The 21,309-nt window shown below is 46.0% G+C and overlaps 1 protein-coding gene across 1 annotated transcript; it reads left to right on the top strand.

Moving 5' to 3' along the window:
- The first annotated feature begins 6,479 nt into the window (after positions 1 to 6,479).
- Positions 6,480 to 7,498, top strand: LOC110604893. The gene is made up of 2 exons (XM_021743183.1): positions 6,480 to 6,814; positions 7,057 to 7,498. Exons 1-2 carry the CDS (start codon positions 6,480 to 6,482, stop codon positions 7,496 to 7,498), a joined length of 777 nt encoding a protein of 258 aa, XP_021598875.1.
- The last annotated feature ends 13,811 nt before the right edge of the window (positions 7,499 to 21,309 follow it).

The following is a 21,309-nucleotide window of genomic DNA, read 5'->3' as shown; positions in this document are numbered from 1 at the left end:
AGTTCTCTTTTTCCAGCCCTACAACCCTCACCAACCAACCACCAACATTGTTCAATCCCTCGCCGAGCTCGGCAGGGAACATACCCGTGGCCACCATATCCAACCAAAATCTTCAGACCATGGCCCTTCAACTACAGAACGCCGCCCAATGGCTGGGGCAAGTAATGTAACAGAGACGTCACGATACCCCGTCAAGCGCACCACCTATAGCCGAAGGAGTTCAAACCAATGAACCTCAGCCAGCCTTCAACCAGCCAATCCCTCAGCAGAGTAGCAGAGAGACAGGACAGAGAAGCAGAAGAGTCGGTAGGGAAGAAGAACCGGTGGCCAGAACTCACGGAAGGAGGATAAGAGAGCTTATAGAGAATGACGAAGTGGAGAGTCACTCCACGGGGATACTGGGAAGATCAGAAAACGAAGAATGGAGAGAAGAATACCACCCGGAGAAGAAGCCTAGGCAGGAGGAGGAAGGCGTAGATCAGAAGCTGCAAAGAATGAAGGAACAACTACTGGCTGAGTTGGGGGCCAAAGACCGCAACCAGATCCTTTTGCCCACGTCGTCACCATTCTCAGGATGGATTCAGCAGGAAACCATCTCTAAAAAATTCATGATGCCACCCATGGCAACGTATGATGGGGCAGCTGTAACGATCCAGAAACCGGATCGCTACCGGCGCTAGGATCCAGATCGACTTAAGATCGCCGGGACCCGTAGCAAGCCTACTATACATCCTGTCATACCTGAAAAATCCCATACATAATCAAACAATTACATAAAACTTTAAACTTTTCACATATGTACCAAGCTTGACCTGTGCATGCACCATAACTGTATACATAAAACCCCTTACTAGAGCCCTCATCAAATGCTCTAGTTGGGTCAACATCTCATATGTCAAGCCTGGTTCAACATGTCTCATCATTAAAACATTTACATTAATATCATGTACAACAGGGATTTACAATAAACACTAGGGCCAAGCACAATACTAATCCTCATTACATTACTTGACATTACATCATTTTTACATTTCATTACATTACATGTCCACTAACACTCTATTACATGACATAACCAGAGCCATAACTTTCACCCTTGACGACTCCCTGAGCTATCTCTGGTCCTACAAACCTGGGGGTTAGGGGAAGGGGTGAGCTACTAAAGTCCAATGAGCAAAACAGTAAAACAGTTTATAAAGGTATGCCATCATGAAATGCATCACAACATAAGTAAATCACCTTAAGATGGTATTGTCACCAATAGCCCTTTACATATCCAATAAATGCCCGGCCCTCGACGGAGCTCCTCAGGACTTCCTCTTAAACATATCATAACATGTCCAACTATGCCAGGGGCGATACGGCCACACCTGGTCTTCTCTCACATATACATATTGCCAGGGGCGATACGGCCACACCTGGTCTTTCCATCTCATAACATATCATATCACATCGAGGGCTAATAGATCATCCAATATCCATCCACATCAACAATGAATAATGCAATGCGTCATATTCGTGGATTCTAATGCAACAACCTATAAACATGGCAATCATGATGCATGAACATGCTTAAAAGTTTATTTGCTTTAAAAAAATAAAAAGTCGTGTTCTACTCACCTCTGGCTGACGCTTTACTGACTCTGTAGCAGCTAGCTCACAGCTGACCTCATCGGTCTCTCAGGTCCGATCCTACACAGGTGGACTCAAATGAGGGACCAAACATACTCTAACATAACTCTAAACATCTCCCCCAAAAACCTCCCTAAAACATCACAAAACATTCATGGAAAGCATACAAAGGAAGACTAGACAGGGCACTTTCGGCGGCAGGTTCGGCGGCCGAAAGTCCCTCCAGAGCCGAAAGTCAAGCACTTTCAGAGGCAAGGTTCGGCGGCCGAAAGTGCTTCCAGAGCCGAAAGTCACCCACATTCGGGGGCAGGTTCGGCAGCCGAAACTCCCCTCCAGAGCCGAAAGTCCAAACTTTCAGGGGCGAGTTTAAGCAGCCTAAACTGCCTTCCCTGGCAGGTTCGGCGGCCGAACATGGCTTCGGTAGCCGAACCTGGGTTCTCCAGAATGGCAGAACCCGAGTCTCTCATGCACATCCAGCCACCCCAAAGCCTCTCAACTCAAACCAACTCACACAAAAGCATGCATAAACACATTTTCAAGCATTTAGGGGCTTAAAACTAGCCTATACCCCAACAAATATCACACTTAGCATACATTTATCATAAAGGGTACATAAACCCTAACATTTTAGATCTACTCCAAACATGCATTAAAACCCTTAACCCCTTCTTAAAACTTACTTAAAACATGAAAGAAGAGGAGGATCTACACTTACCTCTTGAAGATCGAGAGGAGATGTGATCCAAAACTTGGAGATATGAAGAAACGGACTCTGGAGGTCTCCAAGCTTCTAAAACCTTGATCTTAGCTTAAAATCTTCAAAACACGATAAAAACTCATAAAAACTCTGGGAGTTTTGAAGGAAAACATAAAATCAACCATGGAGGGTCAAGAACTCACCTTTGCCCGAAAAAGGAGAGAGAAAATTCGCCCCTTTTCAGACATGGGGCCTTTTATAGGTGGCTGGCCAGACCACCTTCGGAGGCCAAAGGTGCTTCCAAAACTCCACCATGTTCGGTGGCCGAACTTGGGGTTCAGCGGCAGCAAAAGGGAGCCACCTTCGGCGGCCGAACCTGGCACTTTCCCTTCAAAACTTTCTTTTCTTTCTTAATCAAACCATGAAAACATGTAAAAAAATTTTAGAAAACCTTTATTTTACCCTTCTAGAAGGTTTCCGACATCCGAGGAATTTCGGATTCCTATGGAGATTCCACCGGAAGATATCTAGCCGGGTATTACAGCGAGAAACCCGAGGGAGCACGTCCTTAGTTACAAGACTTTCATGGAGTTGCAAACCCTATCGGATGCCTTGGTGTGCAAGGTATTCCCAACAACGCTTACAGGCCCAGTAAGAGCTTGGTTTAATAGCCTAGAGGCCGGGAGCATCAAAAGTTTCAGGGACCTTGACAACATCTTCATCAGCCGGTTTATAGCAGGAGTACCGGCTGACAGAAAAATCAGTTATCTGAAAATGGTCAGGCAGAGGAAGGGTGAGTCCCTGAGAGAGTATGTAGCCCGTTTCAACACGGAGGCCTTACAGATACCCGAGCTCGATGAAGGGAGAGCAGTAGAAGCCATGCAAAAGGGGACTACATCCCTCGAGTTCTTTGGCTCCTTATGTAGGAAGCCGCCCACTTCCCTGGCAGAACTAATGAAGAGAGCAGAAAAGTATATAAGGCAGGACGATGCCTTAACAACTAGTAGGTTCGCTGGGGAGACAACGGACAGGAGAAAAGCGCAAGAAGAAAGGAGGTCAGACAAGCATGAGAGGAGATCGAATAGGGGGCCCGAGGCATACAGACAGCCTTGGGATAAGAGAGAGCAAAGACCGCTACTACCTCGGGTCCCAGAAGTAATCACACCCCTCAACGCCTCCAGGGCTGAGGTGCTCATAGCAGTCCGGGATAAAGAATTTCTTCAGTGGCCTAAGCCCATGAAAATAAAAGCAAACCGGAGAGATCCTGACAAATATTGTCAATACCACCGCACTCACGGCCACGATACCAATGACTGCTACCAACTGATTAATGAAATCGAAAGACTGATAAAGAGGGGCCACCTCTGAAACTTTGTAAAGAAACCTGAAGGAGAAAGACCCCAACAAAACCCTGCAGCAGAAAGGCCCCGAAGGCTGGGGGCAGGACCAGTTAATGATGGTTCCAGTGGAACCATCAACATGATTGTTGGAGGAACTGGAGGTCGGATGAGTAGGAGGGGGAAGAAGAGAGGTCATGACGGGGAGGGGAGCAGCAGTGAAGTGATGCAAGTGGTGGAGCACTCCCCTACAGTCATCTCTTTCTCCCTTGAAGACACCCATGGAATCCAGATGCCTCACGATGATGCCCTAGTCATCGAAGCTGTTATTCACAACTACTGAGTCAGGAAGATCCTGGTCGACGATGGAAGCAAGGTGAACTTATTGCCATACAGGGTCTTCCAGCAGATGAGAATCCCCGAAGATCAACTGGTACGAGATCAAGCCCCAGTAAAAGGAATTGGAGGAGCCCCGGTAGCTGTGGAGGGGAAAGTAAAGGTGGCACTGACTCTAGGAGAACCGCCTCAGTCCCGAACCCACTACGCTGTGTTTTTGATAGTAAAGCTCCCCTTAAGCTACAATGCAATACTGGGAAGACCTACACTGAACGACTTTAAGGCAGTTACCAGCATCAGGTATTTGACTATGAAGTTCCCTACAGAGACAAGAGTGGGGATAGTCCGAGGTCAGCAAGAAGAAGCAAGGGCGGTGTACATGGCCACGGTGGCAGAACCAAACCAGACTGACGAGAAATGCGACTCGGAGGTCATAGAAGTCAAGGACAAGAAAAAGAGGCCAGGATAGAACCCGTGGAAGAGCTGGAAACCTTCCCCTTATCAGAAGCAGAAATAGATAAGGTTTTCAGTCTCAACACCAACCTGACTAAAGAACAAAAGGTAGAAGCAATGGCTCTGATCCGAGATCACTCCTCAAGCTTCACTTGGAAGCCATCAGACATGCCCATGATAGACCCTGAAGTAATGACCCATAAGCTGAACGTCCTTCCCGAGGCTAAACCAGTGAAACAAAAGAAGAGAGTAGTGGGGAAAGAGAAGCAACAAGCCACCAGGGAGGAGGTACAAAAGCTAGAAGGCGCAGGGTTCATTAGGGAAGTCATGTATCCACAACGGTTAGCAAATCCTGTACTAGTAAAAAGGGCCAATGGCAAGTATAGGATATGTATAGATTTCACTGATCTGAATCAGGCATGCCCCAAAGATTGTTACCCCCTCCCCGATATTAATAAAATGGTCGATTCCATGGCTGGTTTTGATTATATGTTATCTATGGATGCTATGTCTGGTTATCATCAAATCCCCATGGACAGGACAGATGAGGATAAGACTTTGTTCATAACGGAGGACGGGACCTATTGTTATAAAGCCATGCCATTCGGTCTGAAAAATGCAGGAGAAACATACCAGAGACTAATGAACAAAATTTTCAAAAACCAAATAGAGAGAAACGTAGAAGTGTACGTGGATGACATGGTGGTGAAGAGTTAGACCTTCGAACAGCACTTAGCAGATCTCAAGGAAGTATTCAGGGTGCTGAAGCAATACAGGATGAGGCTAAACCCGGCCAAGTGTGCCTTTTTCATCAGAGGTGGAAAATTTTTGGGATACATGGTTAGTGGAAAGGGAATCGAGCCAAACCCATAAAAGGTGGAGGCCATACTCAAAATGCCTGAACCGACCTGCGTAAGAGACGTACAGAGGCTCACAGGGAGGGTGGTAGCACTTAACCATTTTATGTCAAAATCTGCGGAGAGGTGTCTACCATTCTTCAAGAAACTGAGAAAAATTCCCAACTTTGAGTGAACCGAGGACTGCCGAGAAGCTTTCAAGGAGCTCAAAAGTTATCTCAGTTCATAGCATTTGCTCAGCAGCCCATTGGCCGGGGAAGAACTCTTGACCTATTTGTCAGCTTCAGAACAAGCCATCAGTGCAGTGTTAGTAAGAGAAGAAGGGGGAGAGCAGAAGATGATATTTTATGTCAGCAAGGTGCTCAGGGATGCTGAAGTTATATATTTGAACATAGAGAAATTGGCATATGCCTTGTTGCTAGCAGTGAGAAAATTCAGAGTGTACCTCGAAAGCCATCAAGGAGTTATAATGACAGATCAACCCTTAAAGAAGATTCTCCATAGACAGAAACGTCAGGACGGATGCTGGCCTGGTCTATTGAAATTAGTCCATACTGCCTGCAATACCGACCTCGAACAACCATCAAGGCCCAAGCCCTCGGTGACTTCATAGCAGAATGCTCCTTCAACGAAGAGCAAGTGGAATCCAATGAAGAAATGCCCAAAATAATGGAAGAAAAGAGTGAAGAGCCCTGGCGAGATTTCATATGGAAGCTGTATGTGGACGGAGCGTCCAGTGCTGGGGGCAGTGGTGTAGGGATAATACTGAAGGGACCTGAAGGATTCAAAATTTGTTATGCCCTACGGCTAGAGTTCAACGCCTCCAACAACGTGGCAGAATACGAAGCCCTGATAAATGGAATGCTGATAGCAACGGAGGTAGAGGTAACCGACCTGGCAATAAACAACGACTCCTAGCTGGTAATCAACCAGGTGACTGGGGCATACCAAGCAAGAGATCCCACCATGCAAAAGTACCAGACAAAGGTGAAAATTATAGAGGCCGAGCTCAGCGAACAAGGAGTTAAAGTGCGGTATCAAAGAATATCCAGAGAAGAAAATGAGGAAGCAGACTTGCTTAGCCGTTTGTCTAAAGAAGAATTAGAACAACTCCTAGATGAAGTGTACATATAGCATATCAACACGCCTGCTTACGAGAAGCTCGCTATGGTAATGGAAATCAGGGAAGGAGGGAACTGGATGACTCCTTACATAGAATATCTAGAAAAGGGAAAGCTCCCAGAAGATAAAGCCGAGGCAAGGAAAATTACAGCCCGAGCTGCCAATTACCAAGCAGTAAGAGGAATCCTATACAGGAGAGGGAAGTCCAGCTCATGGCTTCGATGTGTAGGCCCGGAGGAAGCAACCAGGGTCTTGGAAGAGATTCACCAAGGAATCTGTGGAGCTCACGAAGGAGCAGGAATCCTGGCGAACAAAATTTTCAGGCAAGGATACTACTGGCCCACAGTTAAAAAGGAGAGGAATTTGTTAGAAAATGCGACGTGTGCCAGAGATTTGCTAACACAATCAACATTCCAGCCACCCCACAGTCCAGCATATCCAGCCCGTGGCCATTCTCACAATGGGGCATAGATATCCTGGGATCTTTTCCCAAGACCACGGGGCAGAAGAAGTTCGTAATAGTGGCCGTGGAATACTTTTCAAAATGGCCAGAGGTAGAGGCAGTTCCCACTATCACAGTAAGAAAAATGATAGATTTCGTCTGGGGCAACATCATCTGCAGGTTTGGGATACCGAGGGTGCTCATATCAGATAATGACAAGCAATTCGACTGCAATGCCTGCAAGGAATTCACGAGAAATATGGGCATATGGCACAAATTCTCTTCAGTGGCCCACCCTCAAACCAATGGCCAGACAGAGGTCACAAACCGGGCAATCCTCCAGGGGTTAAAGAAGCGACTGGACGGAGCGAACAAGAATTGGGCAAACAAGCTCAATAGCATTCTATGGGCATTCCAAACCACCCTTAGGACACTAACAAAGGAAACACCTTTCGCACTGGCGTTTGGAACTGAAGCTGTGGTACCCGTCGAGTTACAAGTCCCCACTCATCGAGTCCAGTTTAATAGTGAAGACACCAATGGTGATAAATTGAGGAGCAACCTGGATGCCCTAGAGGAAGTCAGAGAAGAGGCCCAACTCCGCACCGCCACTTATCAATAGAGGGCAGCTCACTACTACAATCAAAGAGTCAGAGAAAGGAGCTTGAAAATAGGAGACCTGGCGCTAAGAAAGCTGGAAGCCACTAGGAAAAGAGCTGCAGTGGAAAAGCTAGCACCCACCTAGGAGGGCCCTTTCAGGATAACTAAAGTGGTCAAACTAGGTGTGTATCGAATTGAAGACGTGCAAGGAAATCTAGAGCCTCACGCATGGAACATTCAGCACCTAAAGAGGTACTTTCCCTAAAAATATAGATGATAGAAATAGAAACAGTTGTATTCTGAAACGATGTAAATAAAATAGACCATACAATTCAAGTCAAAAAAATGTTATTTCATTGCCCGCCTTATTTTCCCTTAAAAGGAAAAACAGAACAGGCATCAAAAAGGGAAAAAGGAAGACCTCAGTGAGGTAGATGACCGGGCTCCCAAAGTGACCCCGGCACCACAAAAATCGGCTGAGATGACGAAGCGACAGTAAGGCCAAAGAGCCTAAATCTTGTTCAAAACCTCAGTGAGGTAGGTGACCGGGCTCCCAAAGTGATCCCGGCACCACAAAATCGGCTGAGATGACGAAGCGACAGTAAGGCCAAAGAGCCTGAATCTTATTCAAGACCTCAGTGAGGTAGGTGACCGGGCTCCCAAGGTGATCCCAGCACCACAAAACCGGCTGGGATGACGAAGTGACAGTAAGGCCAAACAACCTAAATCTTGTTCAAGACCTCAGTGAGGTAGGTGACCGAGCTCCCAAAGTGACCCCCGACACCACAAAACTAGTTGGGATGCCGAAGCGACAGTAAGGCCAAAGAGCCTGAATCTTGTTCAAGACCTCAGTGAGGTAGGTGACCGGGCTCCCAAAGTGACCCCGGTACCATAAAACCGGCTGAGATGATGAAGCGACAGTAAGGCCAAAGTGCCTAAATCTTGTGCAAGACCTCAGTGAGGTGGGTGACTGGGCTTAAAAATGATCCCGGCGCCATAAAACCGGCTGAGATGACGAAGCGACAGTAAAGCTAAAAAGCCTGAATCTTGTTCACTAAGTAATACAAAGGCTAACGAACTAGGCTAATGAACCAGAAAAAGGCAAAACAAGGAAAGGGTCGAACCCCTAAGCTAAGCTGCACGAGACCGGGCTTAGAAAACTAAGGGAAAGAAGAAACTAATCTAGAAAAAGCCTAAATAACAAAACAAAGGCAATGGGTCTCTCCTAACCCAGAAGACTTGGATAGAAGAAAGGAACGATTATGCGAACAAATCTACAGCCTTGATTTGAATCAGCACAAAAGACAAATCCGAGGCGTAGGGAAAAAGCAAAAGGTAAATCCGGGCTCACAAATTCTCAAGAAGGACGAGCTCACAACTCAGACCCATGTCCAAAGTACCAAAGGTCCGAGCTTGTTTTCCCTAATGGGGCATGAAGCCCAACCCATTCCAATAGTCATAAGGTTATGCTTAGAAGGAATAAAGCACCAGAAAATGATAAGACATCCTTGTGTGCATCTGAGCTCGCTGTATTAGCCAAGAACTCCATAAAAAATTGCCAAATGGACATATAGCTTAAAAAACTTTTGTGTTTGAAGTGAATCAAGTTAGAAAGAGTACCCGCAGAAAGAGTGAAAGAAGTAAATCAAGCCCTTAACAGGTTAAACAGTTTAGGAAGACCAGCAATGCGAACAGGAGCCAAGAATAACACAAGTACAAGTAAAGGTAAGATCTCATTCAAACTTGACACATGGTTAGGCAAGGAAGGCAAAAAGACAAAAGTATAACGTAGATACAAAAAGGAACAAAATATGACTTTATTTAATCATCAAGGATGATGGGGGAAAGATCATCCTTAAAGGACTTGCATTAGTAATTACATCATCATTCACACCACTGCCTATACTATTACCCCCTGGGAGTACAACACTCCCTGACTCCTGCCCCGCAACACCCACAAAGGGCACGATCTCACCCCCCTGAAGCTTGGCGTTTCCCCTCTGAGGCACAGTACCCTCTCCCTGAGGCCTGACATCGTCTCTCCCAGGCTCACTGTCTTCTCCTCCATCTCCTCCTTCAGGCCCAACATTCCTCCCTGGAGGCCCAGTTGCTACGCAAGGAGCCCCCTTAGGCAAAGGGCGGTCGTCCTCCCCATAACACACCTCTTCCCCATCGGAGTCTACTTCACGGGCTCAGAGTCGAGCTAAGGGGATGGAGGGAGCATCCCTGGCCTCTTTCAAGCCCTGATTGAACCAGGAGGCGAACATGCAGAAGCCTCTGCTCCATATTTCGTGCTTCATCGCACCTCAGAGGCCTCCTCGATTTTAGCTTTTAGCTCAGGGGAGTCTTTGTAACGTTGAAGACGATCTTCACAGGCCTGATCGATATCAGACTTCAACTCTGAAGAGCCCTTATATTCTTGCAAGCACTTCTGGCAGGCCTGATCGATTTCTGCTTTCAACTCAACAGACTTTTTGTACTCACGCAGGCATTCCTCGCATGCCAGTTGTAACGACCCGAAAATCGGACCGCTACCGGCGCTAGGATCCAGGTCGACTTAAAGTCGCCGGGACCCGTAGCAAGCTTGCTATACTCCCTGTGTACCTGTAAAATCCCATACATGATCATACATTTTCTGTAAAAACATAAAACTGATGCTCTGAACCAAGGCTCAACCTGTGCATGCACTATCTCTGTACTATAAAACCCCTTACTAGAGCTTGCTCTAGACGGGTTCAACTCATACTCTATTAAGCCTGGTTTTTCACATACTGATAAAACATTCACCGCACATAAACAGACCATGTATATAAAAAGGATTTACAACATGGGTCAAGCACAATACTCTACACTATACATGACTAAACCATTTCTTTACAATATTACATGTCCACACTATGCTATTACAAACTTCTTTACTCTTTCTGTACCCTGCTGACTTCCCTCTGACTCTGATCCTGCAAGATTGGGGTTAAAGGAGAGGGATGAGCTATACTAGCCCAGTGAGTAGAACACTGAATCCATGTTAATAAAACATGCTCATATGGAATGCATCACATCACAAGTAAATCACCCATCTCAGACGGACAGATTCAAAATTCCCTCTGTTCTGTGCCCGGCCCGCGAAGGAGCTACTCAGGACTTCTCTACGCACCCTATGGTGCTCTGTGCCCGGCCCTCTTAGGGCTCCTCAGGACTTTACTCGGAGGGCTAGTGAATCCAAAACTATGTCCGATCCGTACAAGCATAGATAATGCAATGCGTCACATTAGTGTATTCTAGTGCACTCAACCTAGTACATATCATAATGCATGGAACATGCTCAAAGCATTTAATTTCTCAATTTAAAACATTAAGTGTAGTTCCACTCACCTCTGGCTGACTCTGAGCTGACTCTGAATACTCTGAAGCAGTGCTCACTGCTGCTCTCTTCGGTTCCTCTGGTCCGCTCCTACACAGGTGGACTCAAATGAGGGACCAAACTAGCTCAAGAACAACTCTAGAATACTCCCCAAAACCCCCCTAAAACATCCTAAAAGAATCAAGAAAAACATGCAAAAGAAGGCTGGACAGGGCACTTTCGGCGGCAGGTTCGGAGGCCGAAAGTCCCTTCCAGAGCCGAACCTCAAGCACTTTCGGCGGCACTTCGGCTGCCGAAAGTCCTCTCCAGAGACAAAAGTCCCTAACCTTCGGCGGCCGAAACCCTCCTCCAGAGCCGAAAGTCCAAACTTTCGGGGGCAAGCTTGGGCAAGCTTAGGCAGCCGAAACCACCTCCTTAGAATGTTCGGCGGCCGAACCTTTCTTCGACGGCCGAAACTGGATTCTCCAGTAAGGCAGAAACTTGTTCTACTTCATGCAAATATACCCAAACTCCACTCAAACATGCAAACCACAAATCCACAACCTACATATACTCAAGTATAGGCACAAAGGGGTCCAAAACTACCTTAAAACCCCAACAAACAACACAACTAAACATATCTACAAGCTTTGACCACAAATCAACCAAAAACACAACTAAACCTAAACATGCATCTCTACCCATACACTTCATAAAACCGTCATAAAACATGAAAAAAAGTTCAGGATCTTCACTTACCTCTTACAAACAAGAAGATAAACGATCCCAACGTGGAGATATGGAGAACCTCTCCCTCAAAGTCTCAAACTTCAAAACTTTTGATTAATTTGCTCAAAAGCTTCAAAACAACATACACCTCATCAAAACTTTGAAAGATTTGAAGAAAACATGAAAATCACCTAAGGAAGATCATGGTCTCACCTCTGTCTATTAATGGAAAGAAAATCTTATCCATTCACCGACCTAGGGCCTTTTATAGGTGGCTGGCCAGACCACCTTCGGCGGCCTATCGTGAAACCAAAATGCATGCATGTTCGGCGGCCGAACTTCACCTTCGGCGGCCGAACCTTGCATTTCTTCCTTGGCTCTTTTCTTTCAAAAACTCATTTCCTTTTTAGATTTGACAGCCAAGGGATCCTCCGCTATGGGCATCGACTATGTGTACCAGATGACATTACTCTGAAAGGAGACATTATAAGGGAAGCTCATAATGCAAGGTACAGTGTTCACCCTGGAGCCACCAAAATGTATCAGGATCTGAAAAGAGTGTATTGGTGGCCAGCGATGAAGAAAGAAGTGGCACAGTTTGTGTCCGCCTGTGAGGTGTGCTAGAGGGTGAAACTGGAACATCAGAAGCCGGCTGGAATGCTTAATCCACTACCGATTCCAGAATGGAAATGGGAGAACATAGCTATGGATTTTGTAGTGGGCTTACCGGCAGCGTCCAATAGACTAGACTCCATATGGGTGATTGTGGACAGACTCACGAAATCTGTTGATTTCATCCCTGTGAGGAGTACTTATTCTGTGGACAAGTTAGCACAAGTTTATGTGGAGGAGATAGTAAGGTTACATGGAGTCCCAGTGTCTATAGTGTCAGACAGAGGACCTCAGTTCACCTCCAGATTTTGGCGGAGTCTACAGAGTGCTATGGGCACAAGGTTGGATTTCAGCACTGCTTTCCATTCACAGACTGATGGACAGTCAGAGAGGACCATCCAGACCATAGAAGATATGCTCAGAATATGTGTGTTAGACTTTGGCGGTTCTTGGAGGCAGCATCTACCTTTGGTGGAGTTTGCCTACAATAACAGTCATCATGCTAGCATAGGGATGGCTCCTTATGAAGCTTTGTATGGAAAGAAGTGCAGATCACCTGTTTGCTGGGAAGAAGTAGGAGAGGCAGCTCTTGCAGGGCCGGAGTTAGTTGAAATCACCAGCAGAGTGGTGCCCATGATCAGAGAGAGAATCAGGACTGCTCAGAGCAGACAGAAAAGTTATGCAGATATCCGCAGAAAGCAGTTAGAGTTTCAGGAAGGTGATATGGTGTTGTTGAAGGTGTCTCCAATGAAGGGAGTGGTTCGCTTTGGGAAGAAGGGTAAGCTAGCCCCACGATACATTGGACCCTTTGAAATCTTACAGAAGATCGGGAATGTATCGTATAAGCTGGATTTACCTGCTTCTATGGAACGAATTCATCCGGTTTTCCATGTTTCTATGCTCCGAAAGTTCGTGTCAGATCCGAGTAAGGTTCTTAGTGAGCTTGAAGTAGAGATCCTTAGAGATCTCACCTATATAGAGCAGCCAGTGCAGATCCTTGACACACAAATCAGACAGCTAAGGAACAAGGAAATTCCAATGGTGAAAGTCCTTTGGAACCACCACAATCTAGAAGAGTGCACCTGGGAGACACGGGAGTCTATGCTCCAGCAATATCCATATCTGTTTTAAGGTTAGTTTCCTCTTTTTTATGTGTTTCATTGTTTGTGGAACATTCGGGGATGAATGTTCTTAAGGGGGGGAGAATGTAATACCCGGCTAGAGTCCGGCATCGGAATTCTACTTTCCGATGGAATCTCGGATGTCGGATTCCTCTAGAAGGGTAAGATTTATGTTTTTGTAAAGGATTTGAGTATGTTTTCATGTTGTTGCCTGTAATACCCTGTTAGAGTCCGATATCAGAATTCTACTTTTCGGTGGAGTCCGGGATGTCGGAAGTCTCTAGAAGGGTTAGAATTATATTTTTCTTAAATGTTTTGATATGTTTATTAATTTTTATGCATAAGAAATGAGTTTTTGAGTGAAATGAACCAAGGCAGAAAAGCCAGGTTCGGCCGCCGAAGTTGAGGTTCGGCCGCCGAAGTTGAGGTTCGGCCGCCGAAGTTGAGGTTCGGCCGCCGAACATGCATGGCTTTCGGTTTCACGTGTGGCCGCCGAAGGTGGTCTGGCCAGCCACCTATAAATGGCCCTCAGTCGGTTGAAGCGGTCAGAGCATCGTTTCTTTTGTCTTCTGAGGTGAAACCCTATCCTTTGTGAGTTTTCTTCCATGTTTTCATTAACTCATGCACAGATTTGATTCGTTTTCATGATTATTTGAAGGTTTTAAGCTAAAAACTCAAAGTTTGAATTTTGGAGAGTTTGAAGGCAAGTTGCTCCAAAACTCCACGTTAGGATCGTTCATCTTCTTGATTTCAAGAGGTAAGTGAAGATCCTGAGCTTGTTTTTATGTTTTATGAAGGTTTTATGGGGTTTATGGAGAGAGTTGCATGAATAGGGTTATTTGTGAGGTTTTGATGATTTTGTGCATAGAGCTTGTTTCTGTGTTGTTTGTGTTGTGTGTTTGGGGTTTTTAGGTAGTTTTTGACCCCTTTAAGCATATACATGAGTATATGCAAGTGGAGGAAGTGTGGTGTGAAGTGGAGAGGAGTTTGGTGCATTTGGCGAGAGGCAGGGCAAGTTTCTGCCCTGCTGATGAACTCAGGTTCGGCAGCCGAAGGTACATTCGACTGCCGAACCCATGAGGAGGTGGCTTCGGCTGCCCAAGCTTGCCCCCGAGCTTTTGGACTTTCGGCTCTGGAGGGGAGTTCGACCGCCGAAGGTGCTGCCGAAGGTTAGAGACTTTCGTCTCTGGAGTGCCTTTTGGCCTCCGAAACTTGCCCCCGAAAGGGTTCGGCAGCCGAAAGTAGAGATTCGGCCGCCGAAGGTGCTAGAGTTTCATCTCTGGAGAGGACTTTCGGCCGCCGAACCTGCTGCCGAAAGTGTTATGTCCAGCCTTCTCTTGCATACTTTGCATGGATAGTTGAGTGAGTTTAAGGGGATTCTTGGGGAGTTTAATAGAGTTAGTCATAAGCTAGTTTGGTCCCTCATTTGAGTCCATCTGTATAGGTACAGACCAGAGGAACCAGAAAGAGCAGCAGTGAGTACTGCTCCAGAGTTTACAAAGCCTGCAGAGTCAGTCAGTCCTGATAGCCAGAGGTGAGTGGAACTAAACTTAATTCTTTTATTTAACTTGCACAATGGAATGTTTTAGCATATCTCATGCATCATGATTATGCCATAGGTTGATTGCATTAGTATCCACGAATATGTTGCATTGCATAGTGAGTTGTTGATGTGGGTAAATGCTGAATGATCCAATAGTCTCAGACAGGAAGTCCAGGAGCCTTTGACTACGCCCTGGCAGGTATAGTAAAGACCAGGAGCCTTTGACTACGCCCTGGCAGTTATAGTAAAGACCAAGAGCCTTTGACTACGCCCTGGCAATGGTAAGTACAGAGGTGTTATATACACATATACATATATGACAGGAAGACCAGGTGCTCGATTCTACGCCCTGGCACAGAGTTACTGGGACTATGTGGTGACATGTTTACTCTTGATGTGGTTTGACTGTGTTATGACGCATTCCATGAGATCATATTTTAATGACTTGTTTTACTGTTCTACTCACTAGGCTATAGAGCTCATCCCACTCCCTTAACCCCAGTTGTGCAGGTTCAGTGTACAGTGTACAGGGCAAGTCAGCAGAGCATAGAAAGAGTAAAGAGAAATGTAATAGTGTAGAGTGGACATGTAATGTTAAAGAGATGTAATAGTTATGTTTTTAGTTACAGATGTGCTTGACTTAGTTGTTTGTGTTGTAAAGCTGTTGTTATGTACATGATCTGTATATGTATATGTTTTACAGCGTATGTGAACTACCAGGCTTAACAGGTATGAGTTAACCCATCTAGAGCAAGCTCTAGTCAGGGGTATAGAGTACAGAGTACAGAGTACAGAGTACAGAGTACAGAGATAGTGCATGCACAGGTTAAGCCTTGGTTCAGAAAAGAGTTTTTCTTTTCACAGAAAATGTATGATCATGTATGAGAGTTACAGGTACACAGAGAGTATAGCAGGCTTGCTACGGGTTCTGGCGGCCTTAAGCCGACCTGAATCCTAGCGCCGGTGACGGTTCATTTTGGGGTCGTTACAGATTGGTATCAGAGCCCTAGGTTCACATGATCGGACCTATAGAGACAGTTTCGGGCTCATAAAGGTTGGAAGGGGTCAAGCACAATAGGAAATCATGTCCACTAGGATTGGGTATTGAGTCCTATCTGTGTAATGCCATGAATTATGCATGTGCCTTATTGCTATGTGCTGTTTATGTGCTAAAGTGCTATGTTATGTGTTGTTTTCCAGAGAGTAAAGATGAGAGGAACTCGTCGATCAGCTCGATTGACTGGAGTCCCACCAGATAGTGAGAGACCAACTGCTCGTCCTCCTGCATTCCCAAGTGCAAGGTCTCAGATCTAGCAAGGAAGGGACGTCAATAGACCCTAGAAGGTCTGTAGACGAGAGCAGAAGGGGAACAGCGAGAGGAGAAAGATCAGAGGAAAGGAGGGAGGCGATGGAGATTGACCAGTCGAGAGATGACAGCATGGGTATAGGCAGATTTGAGGAAGGTATGGGAGAGTCGCAGGGAGGTGTTCAGGCCTCAGGTTTTGGCTATCCAGAGTATCCGATGGGAGGTATGTCGGAGTACTCGAGTTTTGTCCCATATCCTCCTTACATGCCTTATATGCCTTATCCTTATTACCCACCATATCCTATGTATCCATCTTCCCCTACCCATTCAAGTGCAGCACACCCAGAGCCAAATGACCCAGTACCACCACCAGAACCAGTAGCCCCTGTTGGTGACAGACATCAACCTAGCTCATCTGGAGGTAAAGTGCAAATGACAGAGTACTTGAAATTGGATGCTCCTAAATACAACACGGGAGATGATCCATTTGAATATCTCAGATCAGTTAGGATGATAACTAGTGAGTTGGGAGCTGATGATAGTAGAGCCATTGAGATGGCGGGGTTTACATTGAAATGCAAGAAAGCTAGAGAATGGTTCAAGAATTATGTGGAACCCAGGATGAACAGTATGTCTTGGGGAGAGTTCGCCAATGAATTTGTAGGGTGGGCTTTTCCTGACAGTTCTCGGGAGATGAAAGTCATAGAGTTCGAACAGATGCGACAAACAGATGAGATGAGTGTTGATGAATTTACAGATAAGTTCCTGGATTTACTTCAGTATGTGGGTTAAGCCTATGATACTGATCAGAAGAAGGCAAGGAGATATACTATGAGATTGCATCCCAGGTATTCTTCCTTGATTCTTCCCGCAGAAAATGAGAGTTTCCACACTATCGTGGACGCAGCCAGGAAAATGGAAGCTAGTGCCAATATTCAGAAACAGTCAAAGGCACAGGCTTCGGGTTCTAAGGCCCCCAGTTCAGGCACTTTAGGCAGCAAGAGATGGGATAGAGCAAAAGGAACAAAGAGTAAGTTCTGGAGTAAAGTCAAGTCAGGTCTGGGAATAGGTAGTGGTTCAAGCTCTGGCACAGCTCCAGTATGCAGAAGATGCGGAAAACCACATGGCGGAGTTTGTCGGTTGGGATCTGCAGCTTGTTTTAGATGTGGACAGGAAGGGCATATTGCTCGGGATTGTCCTCAGGTGACTTTTGCACCATCCCAGCAGATGAGTTCAGGCAGTGTGGTACAGCCAGTTGTTCAGCCAGCAGCTCCAGTCATGCCTCAGAGTAGTGGTAGAGGTAGAGGGAGAGGGGCAGCCTCTACTTCAGCAGCTGGTTCCCGAGGTGGAAATCCGGTAGCCCCAGCACGGATTTTCACAGTGACACAGGAGGAGGCTAACATGTCGAACACAGTGGTGTCAGGTAATCTCATCATTGAGTGTTCAGATGTGTATGCTTTGATGGACCCCGGTGCTTCTCATTCCTTTATTGCTTCGAGAGCCATAGAGAGATTGGGTTTGATCAGTTCTGAGTTAGAGTATCCTCTCTGGGTCAGTGGACCTAAATGTGACCCATCGGTGGCAGTGTCAGTCTGTCGTTTCAGTCCAGTGTTTATAGAGGGTAGATGCCTTCCAGCTGACCTTGTGGTTCTAGACTTGACAGATTTTGATGTCATTCTAGGGATGGATTGGCTATCTGCATATAGTGCTACTTTGGACTATAGAGAGAAGATAGTTAGTCTCAGAGACCAGAATGGGTCAGAGTGTGTCTTCAGAGGAGACAGGAGAGGTACACCCAGAGGTATGATTTCAGCCCTTCAGGCTCGTCGTTTGCTTAGGAGGGGTTGTCAGGGGTTTCTAGCTCATGTGAGAGAGCTAGACAGTCAGGTGAGGGAACCAGCCGCAGTACCAGTAGTCCGAGAGTTTCTCGATGTGTTCCCAGACGAGTTACCAGGACTCCCACCTGATAGGGAGATAGGGTTTGAAATCGAATTGCTGCCAGGTACCAGACCTATCTCTATTCCTCCCTACAGGATGGCACCAGCAGAGTTAAAAGAGTTGAAAGAGCAGTTGCAGGACTTGGTAGATAAGGGTTTCATCCGCTCCAGTACCTCACCTTGGGGTGCTCCAGTGCTCTTTGTCAGAAAGAAGGATGGATCCCTTAGACTTTGTATCGACTACAGACAGTTGAACAAGGTCACTACCAAGAATAGGTATCCTTTACCTAGGATTGATGATCTATTTGACCAGCTAGCTGGAGCAGGTTGTTTCTCGAAAATAGATCTGAGATCCGGGTATCATCAGTTGAGAGTCAGAGAGGCAGATGTGCCTAAGACAGCTTTCAGGACCAGATATGGGCATTATGAGTTCTTAGTGATGCCGTTCGGGTTGACTAACGCCCCTGCAGCATTTATGGATCTCATGCACAGAGTTTTTAGTGAGTTTCTGGATCACTTTGTCATTGTTTTCATCGATGATGTTTTAGTGTATTCCAGAGATGCAGAGGAGCATGCCCAGCATCTGAGGATAGTTCTGCAGACACTAAGAGAGCATGGTTTGTATGCCAAGTTCTCGAAGTGTGAGTTTTGGTTAAGGAGCATTTCCTTCTTGGGACATGTGGTATCAGCAGAGGGTATTGAGGTAGACCCCAAGAAGATAGAGGCTGTAGCTAACTGGCCCAGACCCACGACAGTGACTGAGATTAAAAGCTTTCTGGGACTGGCAGGTTACTACAGGAGGTTCGTTCAGGACTTCTCAAAGATAGCAGCTCCTATGACCAAACTGACTCAGAAAAACCAGAAGTTTGTCTGGTCAGACCAGTGTGAAGCGAGCTTTGATGAGCTCAAGAGAAGATTGACAACAGCACCAGTGTTAGCTCTGCCTGTCAGTAATGAGGATTTCACAGTGTTCTGTGATGCATCTCGAGTGGGATTGGGCTGTGTGTTGATGCAGAGTGATAGGGTGATAGCTTATGCTTCTAGACAGTTGAAGAAGCACGAGTTGAATTACCCCACCCATGACCTAGAGATGGCAGCAGTTATCTTTGCACTTAAGATGTGGCGGCATTACCTCTACGGGGTTAAATGTGAGATCTTGATCACAAGAGTTTACAGTACATCTTGAGTCAGAGAGAATTGAATTTGAGGCAGAGAAGATGGGTAGAATTGCTCAGTGATTATGATTGTAAGATCCAGTATCATCCGGGTAAGGCGAATATTGTGGCAGACGCCCTCAGCCGGAAGTCACTAGGCAGTTTATCCCATATAGCAGCAGAGCGAAGACCAGTTGTGATGGAGCTTTACAAGCTCTTAGAAGAGGGGTTACAGCTAGAGTTGTCTGGTACAGGTGCGTTGATAGCACAGATGAGAGTGACACCTGTGTTTCTGGAACAGATAGCTCAGAGACAGCACGAGGACCCAGAGTTGATGAAAATTGCCAGGACTGTCCAATCAGGCAACAGTGCAGAGTTCAGATTTGATAGCAAAGGGATCCTCCGTTATGGAAGTCGACTTTGTGTACCAGATAGTAGTAGTGTGACGGAAGACATTATGAGGGAAGCTCATAATGCGAGGTATAGTGTTCACCCAGGAGCCACCAAGATGTATCAGGATCTGAAAAGGGTCTATTGGTGGCCAGCCATGAAGAAAGAAGTGGCGCAGTTTGTGACAGCTTGTGAAGTTTGCCAGAGGGTGAAATTAGAGCATCAGAAACCAGCCGGAATGCTTAACCCATTACCGATTCCAGAATGGAAATGGGAGAACATAGCCATGGATTTTGTAGTGGGTTTACCAGCTACGTCCAACAGGATAGACTCTATATGGGTGATTGTGGACAAACTCACGAGATCTGCTCATTTTCTTCCAGTTCGGAGTAACTATGCTGTGGATAAGTTGGCACAGGTATATCTGGATGAGATAGTGAGATTACATGGTGTTCCAGTGTCGATAGTCTCAGATAGAGGACCTCAGTTTACCTCCAGATTTTGGCGAAGTCTGCAGAGTGCGTGGGCACAAGATTAGAGTTTAGCACTGCTTTCCACCCACAGACTGATGGACAGTCAGAGAGGACCATCCAGACCATCGAGGATATGCTTCGACTGTGTGTGTTAGACTTTGGCGGTTCTTGGAGGCAGCATCTACCTTTGGTGGAGTTTGCCTACAATAACAGTCATCATGCTAGCATAGGGATGGCTCCTTATGAAGCTTTGTACGGGAGGAAGTGCAGATTCCCTGTTTGCTGGGAAGAGATAGGAGAGAAGGCTCTTACAGGGCCAGGGTTAGTAGAGCTTACCAATAGAGTAGTGCCCATGATCAGAGAGAGAATCAGAATAGCGCAGAGCAGACAGAAAAGTTATGCAGACGTTCGCAGAAAACAGTTAGAGTTTCAGGAGGGTAATATGGTATTGCTGAAAGTGTCTCCAATGAAAGGAGTGGTTCGGTTTGGAAAGAAGGGTAAGTTAGCTCCACGGTACATTGGACCCTTTGAGATTTTGCAGAGGATCGGAAATGTGTCGTATAAGCTGGATTCACCTACTTCTATAGAGAGAATTCACCCGATATTTCATGTTTCTATGCTACGGCAGTTTGTGTCAGATTCGAATCAGGTTCTGAGTGAGCCTGAGGTGGAGATTCATACAGATCTCACCTATATAGAGCAGCCAGTGCGGATTCTGGACACGCAGATCAGACAGCTAAGGAACAAGAAAATTCCGATGGTGAAAGTTCTGTGGAACCACCATAATCTCGAAGAATGCACCTGGGAGACGCGAGAGTCGATGCTTCAGCAGTATCCATATTTGTTTTAAGGTTCGTTTCCTCTTTTTTATGTGTTACTTGTTTGTTTTAGGAACATTCGAGGATGAATGGTCTTAAGGGGGGGGAAAATGTAATACCCTGTTAGAGTCCGGTATCGAAATTCTACTTTTCGGTGGAGTCCCGGATGTCGAAAGTCTCTAGAAGGGTTAGAATTATGTTTTTCTTAAATGTTTTGATATGTTTATTAAGTTTTATGCATAAGAAATGAGTTTTTGAGTGAAATGAACCAAGGCAGAAAAACCAGGTTCGGCCGCCGAACATGCATGGCTTTCGGTTTCACGTGTGGCCGCCGAAGGTGGTCTGGCCAGCCACCTATAAATGGCCCTCAGTCAGTTGAAGCGGTCAGAGCATCATTTCTTTTGTCTTCT

Source organism: Manihot esculenta, chromosome 17 (genome assembly GCF_001659605.2).
Source record: "Manihot esculenta cultivar AM560-2 chromosome 17, M.esculenta_v8, whole genome shotgun sequence".
NCBI lineage: Eukaryota > Viridiplantae > Streptophyta > Magnoliopsida > Malpighiales > Euphorbiaceae > Manihot > Manihot esculenta.
This window is presented reverse-complemented; position numbering and strand designations above follow the sequence as displayed.